Below are 16,569 nucleotides of genomic sequence, written 5' to 3' on the forward strand. Positions count from 1 at the left end.
AAAGTCAGTCACAATGCCAGGTTTATTGGGCAATAATAATAAAGTGCTAAGATTATAAAAAATAAACACAAGATGTTGACGCACATTCTTATTATTCCGCTACCCGTTGATAGAGAATCACTGCAGTTAATATTTTTTGTTGAAAAATACACAATAAAACAATAAGATTCATTAACACGTACCTGGCCCATGTGAAAAAATACTATAGTAATTTATAGTAAATATAGTGTTTTTGAACCATATATAGTACCTGAATTAATTTATTGTGGTAATTCTATTGTTGTGATAATATAACAACTAGCCTATAGTAATATAAACAAATTACTTTACCCAATATTGCACTAAGTTTTTGACAATATACACTAGGCCTACACTGTACTTTAGCTATTTTCTTACAGCCACTTTCTATTTTGTGAAGCTCAACAATCTTTTGTTGCACATCAGAAGTATATTCTTTGGTTTTACTCATTGTGATGAATGATTAAGGGAATTTGGCCTTTCCTCATGTTTATACTCCTGTGGAACAGGAAGTCACGGCTGGACAATTTCATGTTCATGATCACCCTGGTGTGCTAACAAAAAATGTAAATATGATTTAGAATATACTTCAAAGATATTCTACTCAAAAAATTATAGGCGTGCCAATAATTGTGGACAACGTGTTTTTGAGAAAAAACATTTCATAATGTGATTCCCCCCACCCCACTTTCATTTCTTTCCTTCAATGAAAGGTTAGATTTTTGCTAATTTTATGAATTAAAGATCAAAAGGATAAACAATGCAGATTATTTTTACAGTCATTTTGATCAAATTTATCAAGGGTACCAACAATTTTGTCCACATCTGTATGTCTCAAAATAAGATTGTTCCACCATAACTGGCAACAATTCTCATCCAGAAAACATACATTGCATTCATAACACACTGACCTAAAAACAACAGTGCAGTACATAAATGATGAGCTTTGAAATCTCTTGAAAGCTTGAACGATTTTTCACATAAATATTTCATTATAGGATAAGATATTTTCCTTTTACTGTATTACAGCATAAAGAATGAATGAGAAATGCATATCATTACATATAGTAATTTACTTGTGAAAAATAAAGTGTTGAAAAAAAAAAAAAAGAAATTCCTGAAGCAATAATTACAAACAAAACATCAAAAACATGTCTAGCGTTATCTTGTATGTTCAGTATTGGAGTCCCAGCTCTGCGTGGAGTTTGTATGTTCTCCCCGTGTTGACGTTGGTTTCCTCAGGGTTTCCCCCACAATCCAAACACATACAGGAACGGTGTTTCGGAGACTGTAAGTTTGTCTGTAGGTTTGAGTGTAGTTATGAATGCGTGCATGTGTTTCATCCCTGTGATGGACCGGCCATTTGTCCAGGGTGTTTTCCTGCCTGACCCAAGATGGGAAAGACTTCAGCCTCCCCACGACCCTGCAAGACAAGCGCTTTGAAAGATGTATTGGATGGATGGCTGTACAGTACTGTGAGGGTTCCAACTCTTCTTTCCCCACTAGTGTGTCTTCTATGTTTCTAAACAAAATCATTATGAAGATTTACTAAAAGATGGCTAAAAACATTTACTACTGTAAGAGCTGAAATTGTACTTAGTTGTGTTTGGAGTAATTATTATTTAATTTCATTATAAATATTCTGCTAAAATTTTATATTTTAATATAATTCCTGCAGAGTTTACCATCATTCTGATGTGCTTTTATCAAAAAAAATGTGCTGCAAATACATCGTGTTTTGCAGATGGTGTAGTATGGTGTAGCAATGAATGATTCAGTTTGGTCCACATTGACTTCTATTTTGCTGAATGTGTGCAGAGTTTTGAAAATGTGGCTTCAGAATTGACCGATGCTTGTTGTTAGCAACTGAAAAAACTGTACTACAAAATTGTGGTTATAAGGTATAAGTGGAACACAAAAAAGTGAACTTCCAGATTGTGTTGGTGCTAAAATAATCAGCATTGATGTTAAAATTCATCACATTTTGTCCAATTATTACTGCACAACGCTTTGCATCAATCTCAATCATTACCATGAAGTAGTGCTGCACAGTTAATCGTTAAAAGATCTTGATTCAAACACCCACACAATTTTATTCCTAAATGACAATTCATCTATTAAACATTTGACAAGTACGATCACAGCGAACATTCAGATCTGCGTTCTGACCCAGAGAAAGCAGTTATATATAGGTCCATTATATGTCCATTAATTAAACAAGTGAAGTCTTTGTGTGTCATTGAATCATTCATTCTAAAAAAACAAAACAAATAAAAATCGATTAAATATATATTTTTAAATAGACTGCAGCAATTAACATTTTTTCAGAACCGTTAGTAAATTGCATGTTATTTTGTTTAGTTATCTATTCAGATTTGTGGGAGAATCATGATCTTTATTTTAAACAACAAAATGGTGATTTTCAGTTTATCCAGAATCGTGCAGCTTTACCATGAAACGTAACAACGCTATTTTAGCAAAATTTTCAACCTATAGCCATTCTGATGTATATAAAACTATTTTATTACACAAAAAAAATAACACAAATCAGGATTCTAAACTATTTAAATTTTGGTAACAGGGATGGAAAAATTTAAAACATATTTACACTGACCTCCAGAGGTAGACAATCAACATTTCCAAAAGGTTAAATGCTTCCTTTTATGTGCATTTTTAAACACAATAACAGACACAGAACTGGTAATTTAACATGATTTTATGTATTTTTAAATAATGATGAAACTAGTAGTCAGAAACTCAGTCTGAGGTTATGATTTGTTGGTAAATTTCAAGTAACTAAAATGACAGTATCTCTCTTGAATGGTGGATCACTGACAAAAGTATAAAGCTACTATTCTGACATATTTGTACCAAACTGCATTACAAGGTAGAAAAACGTTCCTCACACAGAACTGATGATGATGTGACTCAAACACATCACAACCGCAACAATCAGCATTCTGAAGTTTTGCGTGGACTTAGCCTTCAGCGTTTGTTTTAACCAATGACAGAACGGAGGTTTTAGATCATTTCTTCAGATTGGTCTTCGCCATTAAGAAAAAGAAAAGAATATAAATAAAAGGCAGAAACCTGCAGCTCTCACTGCAACAAACTCTGTGCTCATTTTAAAATGACCTTTAACTGACTTCAATTAATGACAAATCTACATGCTACAAAAACCATTTTAACTGCCGACACATTTTAGAAAAACAACGGAAAGTGCTCAGAAGTGAGAGAACAGCAGTTTGCAACAACAAAACGGTCAAATAATGCCGGTGGTTTACAGCAAGCAGCCTGATATTACGCATCGATCCTGTGGCTTTTTCATTAAAAACCACAGAACATCTGGGAACTTGGAATATATTTTGAAGTTGATCAAATTTTAACAAAGCAAATCTGGTCCAGGACTTCAGCTTTCGCCACAAAATTTGCTTTCAAGTTACAAGCTTGACTGTACAAGTAGAATTCTCATGTTTAACAGTACATTCATTAAAAGCCTTTATAAAAGCTTCTTGTAACTCGGCAACAGCATGATATTTATAATCTATGAAAGTCCTTCAAGTTTCATGTTGCAAAGCAAAGACTATTTTCTTTGCAAAAAGAAACCTGATTAGAAACACGAGTCTGTGTTATGGCTGTGTTCTAAGATGAATGGCAATAAATGAAATTTAAAATAAGTTTAAAAAATATCCACACGCTTGAAATTGTGGTTGCCAGAAAACAATTTCTCCATTGCTGAAGATTTTCTCATTTGTTTCTGAACAGCCACCTTGTTCTCTGAGAAGCTGTCACAGCCATCGTTAAATTCAAGGTTGAGGGCGCTGGGAAAAAGGCATATCTGAACCGCCGTGTCAAGCGAAGAGGTAAACCTGCAAAAAAACCTCCAGCAAGCCTTTCCAGTGGCTGAACCAACAGGAATGTTTGGACAGGCTCATATATTGGGAATTTCCAGCTTTGCCTGACCAAAACTTTGGATTTCTTTGTCTTGCTGTGAAGTCCATTCCCACCTGTTGTGTTCATCATCCAGACATGAGTCTACGAGTGCACAAATCTATGTGGCTTTGTCTTGATTTGAACAGTCAGACAGTCTGCAGTCGCAGAGCTCTCTGTAGATCCTCTTGCGGACTCGTGGCATGTCCTCTTGAGTGAACAGCAGCGGCTTCATGAACGCCAGGCACTTGCAGTACTGTAAAAGAAAAAAAGAGGTTCAGTTTGATGCTAAAAAATTGGGGGTAGGCACCATAACCAATCTCAAATTGTGTAAAGTAATTTTTTAATAGATGAATATAAATATTTTAATGAACCCCCCCTCTTAATTAAGCCCAAAGCATACTCCAGTTGATGTATATGCGTACAAAGGCGGTTGACAACTTTCACTACCCCTCCTGGTCTACAGGAGACAGAACAGAGCAATAGCACCTGGCCAATCTCTCAGTTATTACCCATATACATATCTTTATAATCTTTTAGGCTACAGTACAAATGCGGATACTTTCTTACCTCCTCGCACAATCTCTCATCCACATAGCAACCTATTGTAATAATATAATAATAATATAATAATAATAATCCTTACATTTATATAGCACTTTTCTGGGCACTCAAAGCACTTTTACATATTGAAGGGGGAATCTCCTCAACCACCACCAATGTGCAGCATCCACCTGGATGATGCGACGGCAGCCATATTGCGCCAGTACGCCCACCACACACCAGCTTATTGGTAGAGAGGAGACAGAGTGAGGAAGCCAATCAGTGTATAGGGATGATTAGGAGGCCATGATGGACAGAGGCCAATGGGCAAGTTTGGCCAGGATGTCGGGGTTACACCCCTACACTTTTCGAAGGACATCCTGGGATTTTTAATGACCACAGAGAGTCAGGACCTCGGTTTAACGTCTCATCCGAAGGACGGTGCTTTTTGTCAGTATAGTGTCCCCATCACTATACTGGGGTGTTAGGACCCACACAGACCACAGGGTGAGCACCCCCTGCTGGCCTCACTAACACCTCTTCCAGCAGCAACCTAGTTTTCCCAGGAGGTCTCCCATCCAGGTACTAACCAGGCTCAGCCCTGTTTAGCTTCAGTGGGCAACCAGTCTTGGGCTACAGGGTGATATGGCTGCTGGCCTATTGTTTTTGTAGCTTGCATGCATTTCTGTCTTTTCCATTTATTCAGTTCTTTCTTCAACTACCAGGACCATTGTTTCACAAGGGGGACTTTTGATACCTTGTAGACAAACTAATCGGTGCAAAAACAAAAAAACAAACCAAAAAAAACATATGTGCAACCTGTGCTGTCAGAAAATTTGGTCTGGATGCACACAGTATGCACACACTGTGCTGATAACAAAATTCATGACACATGCGCGGTTTGTGGACACTGGCGTACCTGTAAAAAGCAAAGTGCACGACAAATAAAGTTACTGTCTTCTAAAATAAAGAATCGATTCTGAAGTGCTGAAATGTGTCGTCAGTAAATCCAGTTTCACTCCCTGCTGAACATACGCAACTATGTAACGAATTTGCATAATGCCTGTCTATGGTCTTCAATGGCTGAATGAAAACGTCTACTTTGCCCCACCCGCAAACACTTTGGTTGTGGCTGAGACTGGAAGAATTTGGTTCGTGTTGTTCATGTCAAGAAGACGCTGTTTTCTGCACTGCGAAATGCGAATCCACTCTACATGAAGTAAAGGATGAGATTGATGCATTAAAACTGTTACTATTGTTTCTGTTCGTTTCACTGTGTATCAAGTGCTGAGGAAGATCCAGAGCTGAAATTCAGATATGGTAATAGTCATTTGGTTTCTGACACGTGCTGCAAGCAGTCAACCAATTACAACAGACTGAGTCATCTGACCAATCAGAGCAGAAAAGGCTTGTGGAAATGAGGGGTTTAGAGAGACTGAATCTTCGAACAAACCTTTTTCAGACTGAGAATTGAGGTGATGCTGCAATGTATAAAATGAGAAAATTAAAGTTTTTTTAGACTTTGCAATGCATGTAAACCTATTGTAGGAGACTCCAAATCTGAAAAAACAAGAAAATCCTGCACACTATCAACTTGCAAAACAATAAAAAATGTACTTTATTAGCAACGTTTCGATCGTAAGATCTTCATCAGGCATCAACATTGTATTCAAACTCCACTGTATTTAAAACAACATGACAAATCACAAAGAATCATCAATATCCAATCAAGATTAGTGTTTGAATAATCATTAACACCACATCACATTGTTAACTCAACAATTGCATACATAGAAATATATATATAATAAATAATATAAATATAAAGGGATATTATTAATGATATCATATATGTAATAATCATATTTCATAACATCACATTAAATAATACCCATAGGTGATAAAGTCTGAAGGGGGTAAAAATCCAGAACAATTCACGTCTCTGTAAGAGCAATTCAATATCGCCCCCTCTAGGTGGCACACTCACTTTCTCAATCCCACAGAAGCGCAAGGAGGAAACATCATAATTAAAAGACAAAAAATGGGCAGCGACTGGATAGTTAACATCTTTTCTTCTAATAGAACTTTTATGTTCACAAATTCTTTGTTTTATTTTTTAAAAATGGATTGTATCAAATATGACTTAGAGGAATAGGTCGTAATAAAAGTAAAGGAATGCTTTTTTACTTTTTTTCTCCTCTTTTTTAACAATTCAGAACATGTCTTTTGAAAAGTAGTGCTGAATGCTTCGTCAATCCATTCAGAAGGATACCCTCTATCTAAGAATTTATTTTTCATAATTTCCGATATAATTTTCAATAAAGTCTGTATCTGAATGACAAATTCTCATCAAACTAAAAAACTGACTCTTGGGTAGGCCCTTCTTCAAAGAAGTAGGATGGAAGCTGGTCGCAAGCAGCAACGTGTTGCGATCAGTTTCTTATGTGAACAGAGTTCAGAGTACTTTTCAAAAGACTTCTTTTCAAAAAGACTACTTTTCTTTATTATTGTTAAAAAAAAAAAAAAAAGAGGAGTAAAAAGTAAAAAAAGCACACGTTACACACGTTATTTATCTGATTCGGTGTCCTTGTGGCTTGGGCTATGTGGGAAAAACTTAATGTCAACTAAAACAAAGAATTAGTGAACATAAAAGTTCTATTAGAAGAAAAGATGTTAAAGGTGCTAAAGAGGATGTTTTGTTTTATACATTTTTGCAATATTACTTGAAACTGTCTTTACTAACTGATAAAAGACTACTTATTAGGTGCACTGAAAGTAATAATACTAATATACATCATCTGTGCACGAGGTAGGGCCTTAAAAACATCAGCCAATTGGCCCTCTGGCTTGTCAATCACTGCCGTGACGTTCCTTGTGAGAGACTGCGCGCTCCAGTAACTTTCCACACTCCACAGGCGCTGCATGCAATGTTTTTGTCAGGAGACAGGAGTAACAACTGCAGATTACCTGTGGTGAGTCTGACATAATGAATCCAAAAAACACAACACAGCGAATGCCGGTGGTAAACACTTGTGTTCCAATACTTGTGCACGAGTTTTGGGAGGCGTTCCTTTGAAATGAGCTGTGAAGGAGGGGGGTTTTCTTACGCATACGCTCATTTAAAAAACTCAGTAACAGTCTTTGGATTCTCAGTCGACGAAAAAATCCTCTCTATCACCTTTAACTATCCAGTCGCTGCCCATTTTTTGTCTTTTAATCATGATGTTTCCTCCTTACGCTTCTGTGAGATTGAGAAAGTAAGTGTGCCACCTAGAAGGGGCGATATTGAATTGCTCTTACAGAGACGTGAATTGTTCTGGATTTTTACCCTTCAGACTTTATCACCTATGGGTATGAATGATGAAGCATTATTTAATGTGATGTTATGAAATATGATTATTACATATATGATATCATTAATAATATCCCTTTATATCCCTTTATATTTATATATTTATATATATATATATATATATATATATATATATATATATATATATATATATATATATACAGCTATGGAAAAAAATAAGAGACCACTCCTAGTTCAGAAATCAATGTTAAGTGGTCTCTTAATTTTTTCCATAGCTGTATATATATATATATTCTATTTACTATGTATGCAATTGTCGAGTTAACAATGTGATGTGGTGTTAATGATTATTCAATCACTAATCTTAATTGGATACTGATGATTCTTTGTAATTTGTCATGTTGTTTTAAATACAATGGAGTTTGAATACAATGTTGATGCCTGATGAAGATCTTACGATCGAAACGTTGCTAATAAAGTACCTTTTTTATTGTTTTGCAAGTTGATAGTGTGCAGGATTTTCTTGTTTTTTTCAGATTTGGAGTCTCCTACAATAGGTTTACATGCATTGCATATTTTGACTATACCAGTCTTTTTTAAAGGTCAGGAACCTTTAAAATAGCATAATGGAGCACTTTAATGAAAATGCAAACAAGCAGCCAACAAGTCATAGTTTTATTTAACAGCATTGGTCCTGGACATGTGATCAAAAGCGAGAATCTTACTTGGTTGTCCAGAGATTGCAACAAAAATGTATGTCAAATCGACAATATTTTGATGTTTGTGTCATTCAAACTGACATTTTTAATCAACATTTATTTTGCCTTTAGCTTGTTTGGGAGACATCTTTTTTGTATTTTTGCATTATTTCTGTCTTTTTCACACTTGCATAACATAAAGCAGTCCTGTCCACTGATAGCCATGCAAATATATTTACTTACTTATAGCAAAATGTATAGCACAGCTGGCATGATGTTTATATAATAACATTATCATATCATATATTGTAATCATTACAAGCACAAGTTGTAATTGCTGCCAAACACATTCCTTGTGTCTGCTTAACTGAATACATGATATTTAGTAACCACATAACTAGAATTATATTAATAGCTGTATATTACTGCCATATAAACATTATTTTGATACACTCATCTCTGACTGATAATAGAATACTTCCTGACTGTATTACTGAAACAAGCATTTTCTGTAAAGCTGCTTTGAAACAATGTGTATTGTGAAAAGCACTATACAAATAAACTTGAATTGAATTGAAAATATCATATAACCCAGCCCTACCTCCAAGACAAAAACTCCACAGTCATTGTCATTCTTCTGCTGTGGAATGGTCTGTAGAGAGAGCAAAATCAAAAATAAAGCTCTCACTGTGTTTATTCGGAGCATCAGGAAACATTTAATTAAAGCTCACGTTACAGACCTTGTTGACGACCATCTTCCAGCCCTTCTGAAAGACAAGTTGCTTCTTCTCTTTTGCTTCAGCCAGGATGTATTTAAGGATGTTCTGTGGATAAGAGTCACACATCAGCTTTATGTCAGGATTTCAGTCTAAATCACAGTTCAAAAGAACTCACATCCACAGCAAACTTGAACAGGATGCCCTGCGAGTCATAGAAGTTGATGTTCTGCTTGGAGACGTCCACGGTTATGAGCGACCAGTGGATCTCCAGGTGAAGAGGAATCAGAATCAATGTCTTAGAAAACAGATCAACCTGAGGACATTAAGACAGACATTAGCCATTTTCCACAATTTTGTGTGCCAGGAATAGTGGCACAAATTCCATACTCTTTAGAAGGAAAACTATTAGACATATAATAACTTTGAGAAATGTCTCAAGTGATTTTGTCCATGTAAAGGAAGTCAGTAGCCTCCAATTTTGTTTGGTTTCCAATGTCCTTCATAATATCTTTTGTAATATCTATCCTTTGTATTTGTCATGCACAAAACAAAACAAATGAGATTCGAGATTTAATCTATATGTGAAGTTTTGTACTAATATTCAGAACTAATATTCTGAATATTAGTAATATAGTACAATATTCATCATTATTCTCACCTTTTTGGTCCACCGTCTCACTCCTTCATAACCTTTTGCTACAAACTGTCGGTAAAAAAAACTGTTGAAGAAATGAACCTAGAAAAGGACAGATAAAATAATAAGTAATTTGCAACATTAGAGCCACATCACTACAATTTCTGAAAAAAAAAAAAAAAAAAAAAAAAAACAGTTAACTACAAGAACTGGAAAAAAAAAAAAATTCCAAACATACAGAAACCCCAATGGCCAAACATCATTATTATTATATTATTATTCTTCCTTTTTGCCAGTCATGTATAGCCTCTAGAAATCTTACCTAAACTAGTCATTTTAATAGGAATCCACGCAATCAGGAATTTTGTGTGAGGGCAAAAGATTTCCCCATGCGGACTTCACAACGGGTTCAAGTTGGTCGCACGGATTCGCCTCACTGACCAAGAAAGCTGCTTGGTTCGAAAGTGTCATCCCTACACTACATACGTTTTTTGCAAGCGAAATTTTGCCAAGATATCGCTAATTAGACGAAGCACACCTGTAGGGGAGTTTTAGAGTTAAAGACCAGATATGATGAATGAAGACCCGGAGTCAGAATTTAAAAAAATAAATTGAAGAATATTTTACTGAAGAATAGTTTGCAGTTTCATCAGCAGAAGCCAGCTTCAAGTCTCACAAGGAGTTTGTAGGCCACTCTGCATACATTCACATTTCCACAGCAGTTATACTCTAACAGAGTCCATTAACTACATCATTCTTTTGGTTAAGCGATCCTGATTGGCTAAGAAAAATATACAAAATTAGTAATTTTCCACACATGGACTGATAGTCAGAAGCATATCTCCATCCATCACGCTTCTGACGCTCGGACCCTGGATTTAGGTACAGGATGTCCTACTAGATCATGACAAGGGGTCTGCAGATCAGAATGCCAGTTGTCCACCCGCACCCATAAAGGACCTGTACAGAACACTTAGCGCACATACAAAGATACACACGATTCACAGCTTCTTAAGGTTGAAGTTGGCCCAGGCTTAAATTAAAAACAGGAAAAATTCCCAAAACATACTGATAAGTTGTACTTTTCTCTCAGTGAGGGGTACAGACAATATTCATCATTATTCTCTAGTGTTTGAAGGAAAATAAATGCTTTAACATACGTTGAAGAAGTCATTCAAATAATTGAATTTTATAAGGTAAAATAATAACTTGATTATAAATCACTCAAAAGATATATATTGAAGCGGCAGTTGATTCCAGAATCCAACCCTTCACACTTTTAGACTAAACTTTATTTTGGCATTTACGCAATATCATACAAGATATTTAAGCAATATCACATTCTCAATTGTGCGCTGTTCTGAATATTAGTACAGTGATGCGATTGTAGACTCAAAGCTGCAGGTAATCAAAGCAAAACATATTCAGAACAGCAGCACGACTGTGAGCTGTGATATTTCTTTTATAAACAAGAAGTTAATACTGAGTAATTTACATTTTAGACACAATATTGTCAGCTACTTTAGCGATTTTTGCTTCATCAATGTAACAAACATTGCATGTCTTAGAGTAACACACTAATGTTTTTTTATTCCTGAATAAATCTGTTTTTGAATGAATCAGATGAGTGAATGATTCAATGACCCAATCATTATACACAAAATGTCAATGGCATACCACTGTAATCTCATAAAAAGGTCACTGAAAAATTCTCTCCACAATCTGACTGTAATGTGTAAAAAAAAACACCAGGGCTGGGCAATTTTAATAAATATTTTATTGATAATCGCCTTTGTCTGCAATTTTTGTAATTATAGCCTACAACTCTGTTAGTTTTACTTAATTATTAAAATGTTAAAGCTTTGTTTTACTTTTATTAGTTTCTGCTTAAACTAACAGAAAATATTATTTTTCCTATTGATGTTGCTAATAATTTCAAATTTTTCACTTTCTTACAAAGACTGATAAGTTTTAGTTACTGTATAAAACGAAAAGTAATGCGATGAGCAAAATAATCAAGAAATAAACTGCATTAGTACTCTGCATTATGAAACTTATTAATGCTTTTACCTTATGGTTTGTAGCTTCCATGATCAATTCTCCATACATGTTAATCACCTGCAAAAACCCATATAACAAATTCTAATCCAGCAGATTAGCATTTTAGAAATGAATGGCATGTATATACTTCTTATAAATATATAATTTAAAAGCCTACCTGATCATTCACCCAGTTTTGGTCATCAAGTGTTGAAAGGTCATCTAAGGTCAAAGTGTGCTTGTTGTAGGTCACTTGGAAGAAATGCATAGGAGCACAGGCCAGACCTGCCCTGTACTTGGCCACTTCAGTTGTTATCAGCTTCATCCTGAAGGAATATACAGAAAATAAAGTGACATTAGGGCACTGATCCCAAGGGCACAGATAGGGAACAATTTGGTTTTACATTACTTTTTAAAAATCAATGGAGCCACAAATCCCACGTTCTTTGAAATGTGAAAAGTATAGTTTATCTAACATATCTAATATAATCTAACATGAAAGTAACATTTCATCAGAGGTGTCTTGATTTAAACGCATCAAATCACCCTTTTCCCAATTTGTTGACAGCTTTTGTCAAGCTCAACCATATAATCTTGCTACCAAAGCTACATGAAAAAAAATAAACTTTTGTTACATTCGTTGGAAATGTACACTACCGGTCAGAAGTTTTTTTACCGGTCAGTAAGATTTTTTTTAATTTTTCTGACAGACGTCTCTTATGCTCTTCAAGGCTGCATTTATTTGATCTAAAATACAGTAAAAGCAGTAATATTGTGAAATATTAATATAGTTTTAAATGTTTTTGTTCTGTATGAATATGTTGTAAACTGTAATGTATTTCTGTGATCAAAGCTGAAATTTCAGCATCATTACTCCAGTCTCACATGATCCTTCAGAAATCATTGTAACATGCTGATTTTCTGCTCAAGAAACATTTCTGATTATTATCAATGATGAAAACAGCAGCTTCTCAGTGGAAAACATGATACATTTTTATTTCAGGACACTTTGATGAATAGAAAGTTCAAATAAAATATTTTGTTAGAATGTAAAAGACTTTACTGTCACTTTCGATCAATTAAATGCATCCCTTCTAACAATATATATATATATATATATATATATATATATATATATATATATATATATATATATATATATATATATATATATATATATATATATATATATATATATATTAATTTAATGAAGTAGTGTAGGTATTATTAAAAAAAGGTTTCCAAATTTTGGTAACAGGTTTTTGCAGGAAACTGCAAACCTCAAACCAAATACATGTGAATTATAACATTTAGTTTGACCTCCTGAGGTCTTTCTGAAGGTTAAGTTCATCCTTTCACTGATATATTCACTGAAACATTTGGACTTATTTTGGACTTGATTTTGTACCCTATTTGTGGAAAGTGCCAGAAAAGGGTATTAACATTGTCAATGTGGGGGAAAAAAAAGATTAATTAGGGATTGAACTTGCCTGTCTTTTAGATCAGACTGAAAGATCTTATTTAGGTGATCAAGGACATCAGTGTCACTTAATGGGGTGAAGCTTCCATATTTCCCATAGAACTGCTCAAGGAATTCTGAGAGAAAAAAAAGAATCATGTTTAGCAACAAAAAACGACACCATGTCAGTAGAAGTTGTCGAAATCAACCAAACACTACCATGAATACACTCGATGATGCCCTCAGTTGTAAATTCAACAGGAGGAAGTGCAGACGCGTGGCCTGTCCCCTCCGTGGAGTCGCTTCTGTTCTCCCCAGCGAGGGGTTTGCAGTAGTGGTGGTCCCAGGAAGCCTTGTTTACATTAGCGCACAAGCTGGGCGGCTCAGTTTCCATGGCATCATTGTGAGCGGAAAGGTCCGGCTCTGCACTGATCAAGGAAGAATCTGAGGGTTTCTTCATCAAGTCATTCAGTGTTTCAGAACTGCTCAGCTCTTTGGTGTAACTGGGATGCGTACAGTCAGTATGAACACTGTTCTCCAAGCCATTCACCATGACCGTGCTTTCACTCGCACTCTCAGTTTGGGAAAAGTCTGGCTTCCCTCTGGGAGACGGTGCCTCCTCCATCTCAGACACAGACCCTGCATCCACTGCGTCTGCTTCCAAAGTTACAACCCCTGATGTGCTCACCACCTCCTCCGCGGCCACTTCTTCTTGGCTCACCATCTCTTTTTTCTTGCGGCCACGTTTCTTGGAAACCTGCTCATGTCCTGGAACGTGGGGCTTGCCGTTGGGCCCGCAGCAGTCGCACATCTTCGGCACCCGTTTCCTCCTGGAGCGTCCATTTTCAGGCATCTCCCCTGAGCCTGATTCTGCCCGATCGGAGCTGTTTGGTGCCGGGACCCTCATCGCAAACTCTACCCCATTCCTCCCGGGATCCTCTCCCCCCTTTTGTGTTTTTAGCAAGATTCCACCATCGAAAGTTTGGATCTTGGAACTGGAATTCTTGTCAGTTTGGACGTACTCTTCTAATTTGTACGTTTAAAAGGTCTATTGAAGGAACAAGAGTAAAACAATCATAGTGATTTGATCAATCTTATAAACAGTGTGTAAAGTCAGTATTTTGCAGAAGCATAAAAAGTATTGTGTGGCTAACTATTAGGCTATGCAAACAATTTCATGCACACAAGTAACTTTGTAAGTAAATTTTGCAAAACAAATGTGTCTAACTCTGCTGAACATTCAATTATCATGCAATTTAAATATGTCTTATTGTGTATCCCTAGCTTATGTCTTTCTATTTGTCATTGAAAAATAATTTTGATGGCTTATTTCTCTTTTTTTTTTTCTTTTGTTGTTTACATGTTTCTTCGTGGAGTTCTGGAGCGAGAAAACCCTGAGTTTGTTTGTTTTATTCTTTCGCATAAACATATTTTTAATCGCATTTGGCAGTGTCAATTTTGCTGCTCAGTGCAATTGTCTGCATGTTTTCTGATGAAGAAATAGCGAATATATTTGTGTTATCACATGGAGACTATACTGTCAAACAGAATATTCACCATATTCATAAAACGTTATATCTATATGCTATATTACCATGGTACATGTTCAAAAACACGGTTTAGTGATGCTTTCATATGGTAATGCTTTGTGAGTTTGATACACCATGATATATGCAATGAATGATTATTATAATCGTGAACCATGGTATTTAACTGAATAATTCGAAGAACACCGATGTACATGTTGGATTGTATTACCATGGTCCTAGTGTAGATCTCGTGTTGTTTAGTCAGTAAAATCAACGGATCGCAGTCATCCAGCAATGGTCAGAATGATTTACTTACGAATATGAGGAGAAAAAAATTCTATTTTCTGATCGAAACTGCATTGGAATTCGAATGCATATAAGGCATAACACCCTCATCGCGGTTAAACGCATAAATAATCTTAAGTGAGATAATGATAATGATAATCAATTATTCAGATCAGATAATTTATTTAGCAATCCAACAAAACCACCAAGTCTATCTTTTGAAACCTCGCACACAAAGGGCGCAGACAACTGTGATTTAGAGTCTCACCGTGTGTCGGTCTCAAGGATGAAGTGTGCAGGACCTTTAAGGCAGTACGAATAAATTCCGATCAATATTCCATTATCAATGATATCGTTAAAAGTGATGTTATCAGGCGTTGTTTTGGTCGCAGACCGATCGCGGCGCATGTCAATGACGTCACGCGCAGCTTTTTGGCGACATCTACCGGTAAGGAGACAATGCTGTGGGTTTTTTTTTTTTTTTTTTTTGCCAACATACATGGAAAGGGTTTTTTTAGTTGTCAAAAATCACAACTATGAAACAACAACATTTCTAATAATAGGCCTAATATGGACTTTGTATTAGGCCTACATTAAAGAGTTATTCTTGTATATTTTCAATCTAATTCTTCAAAAGTAAATGTCATCAATTTTCATAAATGTAGCCTATTTTTTTTTCTAGCAATAAGTCCACTTTTTCTGTTTTCCTCATACAGTATCACAGTCTAATAAAAACAGCAGTGAGACCAAATTCTATTTGTGGTGCCGTTAATTATTAGGGGTTAAAGTGCGTAGAGCTGAAACCCTATTGTAATGGTTACATTTTCCGAGGATTCTCCCCTAAAATTGATCGGGCAGACCAAACCGTAAGTCATAGAGACTTGAAACTTTGAAGGCTGGTAGTACTCATACCGCCTACAACGTCACCAAGGCTCGCCCCGATCGGCCTGATGGGGGGCGCTACAGCAGTCAAAAGTACAAAATGGCTCATAACTCCTGAACTGTTAGGCCTAGGCTCAAGTGTTTGTCAAGCACATTTTCGGGTATTTTGGGTTTTTTAAAAAACCTACTTTTGCAAACTAGTCCTAGGTTTTTGACCCGATCGGAACCAAACCAGTGCAGAAATGTTCTCTGGAGTCTGAATATCAATTATATATATAAAAAAAGTTGCAATTTTGATTCACGGTCGTGAATCTTGAAAAAAACTTGAAAACAGCTGTAACTATGCAACCATAGTCCGATCAACTTGAAATGTGGCATATCGTGTCTTGGTCCAAGGGGTCATGATAGTCTATGAGGACATTGGTGTATTTCAAAAAATATGGCCGGCATCGGTAATGAAGTTTGTGCACCTATTGGACAAGGTTAACGGAGGCCAATCGGAACAAAACTCGTGGGCAT

General features: G+C 35.9%; 1 protein-coding gene across 2 annotated transcripts; it reads right to left on the reverse strand.

Annotated features, from left to right (window-relative positions):
- Positions 1–2,106: 2,106 nt before the first annotated feature.
- senp5 (SUMO specific peptidase 5) lies at positions 2,107–15,576 on the reverse strand. 2 transcript variants are annotated; one of them, XM_067398474.1, is made up of 11 exons: positions 15,437–15,576; positions 13,574–14,402; positions 13,386–13,491; positions 12,074–12,221; positions 11,926–11,973; positions 9,880–9,957; positions 9,397–9,534; positions 9,243–9,326; positions 9,104–9,154; positions 5,945–5,972; positions 2,107–4,204 (listed from the first exon to the last, which is right to left on the reverse strand). In XM_067398474.1, the coding sequence occupies exons 2-11, from the start codon at positions 14,259–14,261 to the stop codon at positions 4,098–4,100; spliced, it is 1,476 nt and encodes a 491-aa protein (XP_067254575.1). In that variant the 5' UTR covers positions 14,262–14,402; positions 15,437–15,576; the 3' UTR covers positions 2,107–4,097. The 2 variants fall into 2 exon arrangements, with proteins under 2 accessions (XP_067254575.1, XP_067254574.1); XM_067398473.1 differs by lacking the exon at positions 5,945–5,972.
- Positions 15,577–16,569: the final 993 nt, after the last annotated feature.

Source organism: Chanodichthys erythropterus, chromosome 10, assembly GCF_024489055.1.
Source record: "Chanodichthys erythropterus isolate Z2021 chromosome 10, ASM2448905v1, whole genome shotgun sequence".
Classification (NCBI taxonomy): domain Eukaryota; kingdom Metazoa; phylum Chordata; class Actinopteri; order Cypriniformes; family Xenocyprididae; genus Chanodichthys; species Chanodichthys erythropterus.

Excerpts from the sequence above, each read along its gene's own strand:
- senp5 (XM_067398473.1), bottom strand. The coding sequence starts at position 14,261 with ATGAGGGTCCCGGCACCAAACAGCTCCGATCGGGCAGAATCAGGCTCA. Across the intron at positions 12,222-13,385 it reads CAGTCTGATCTAAAAGACAG|GATGAAGCTGATAACAACTG; the intron begins GCAAGTTCAATC and ends ATATTCCTTCAG. Across the intron at positions 9,327-9,396 it reads TGTTCAAGTTTGCTGTGGAT|AACATCCTTAAATACATCCT; the intron begins GTGAGTTCTTTT and ends TCTTATCCACAG.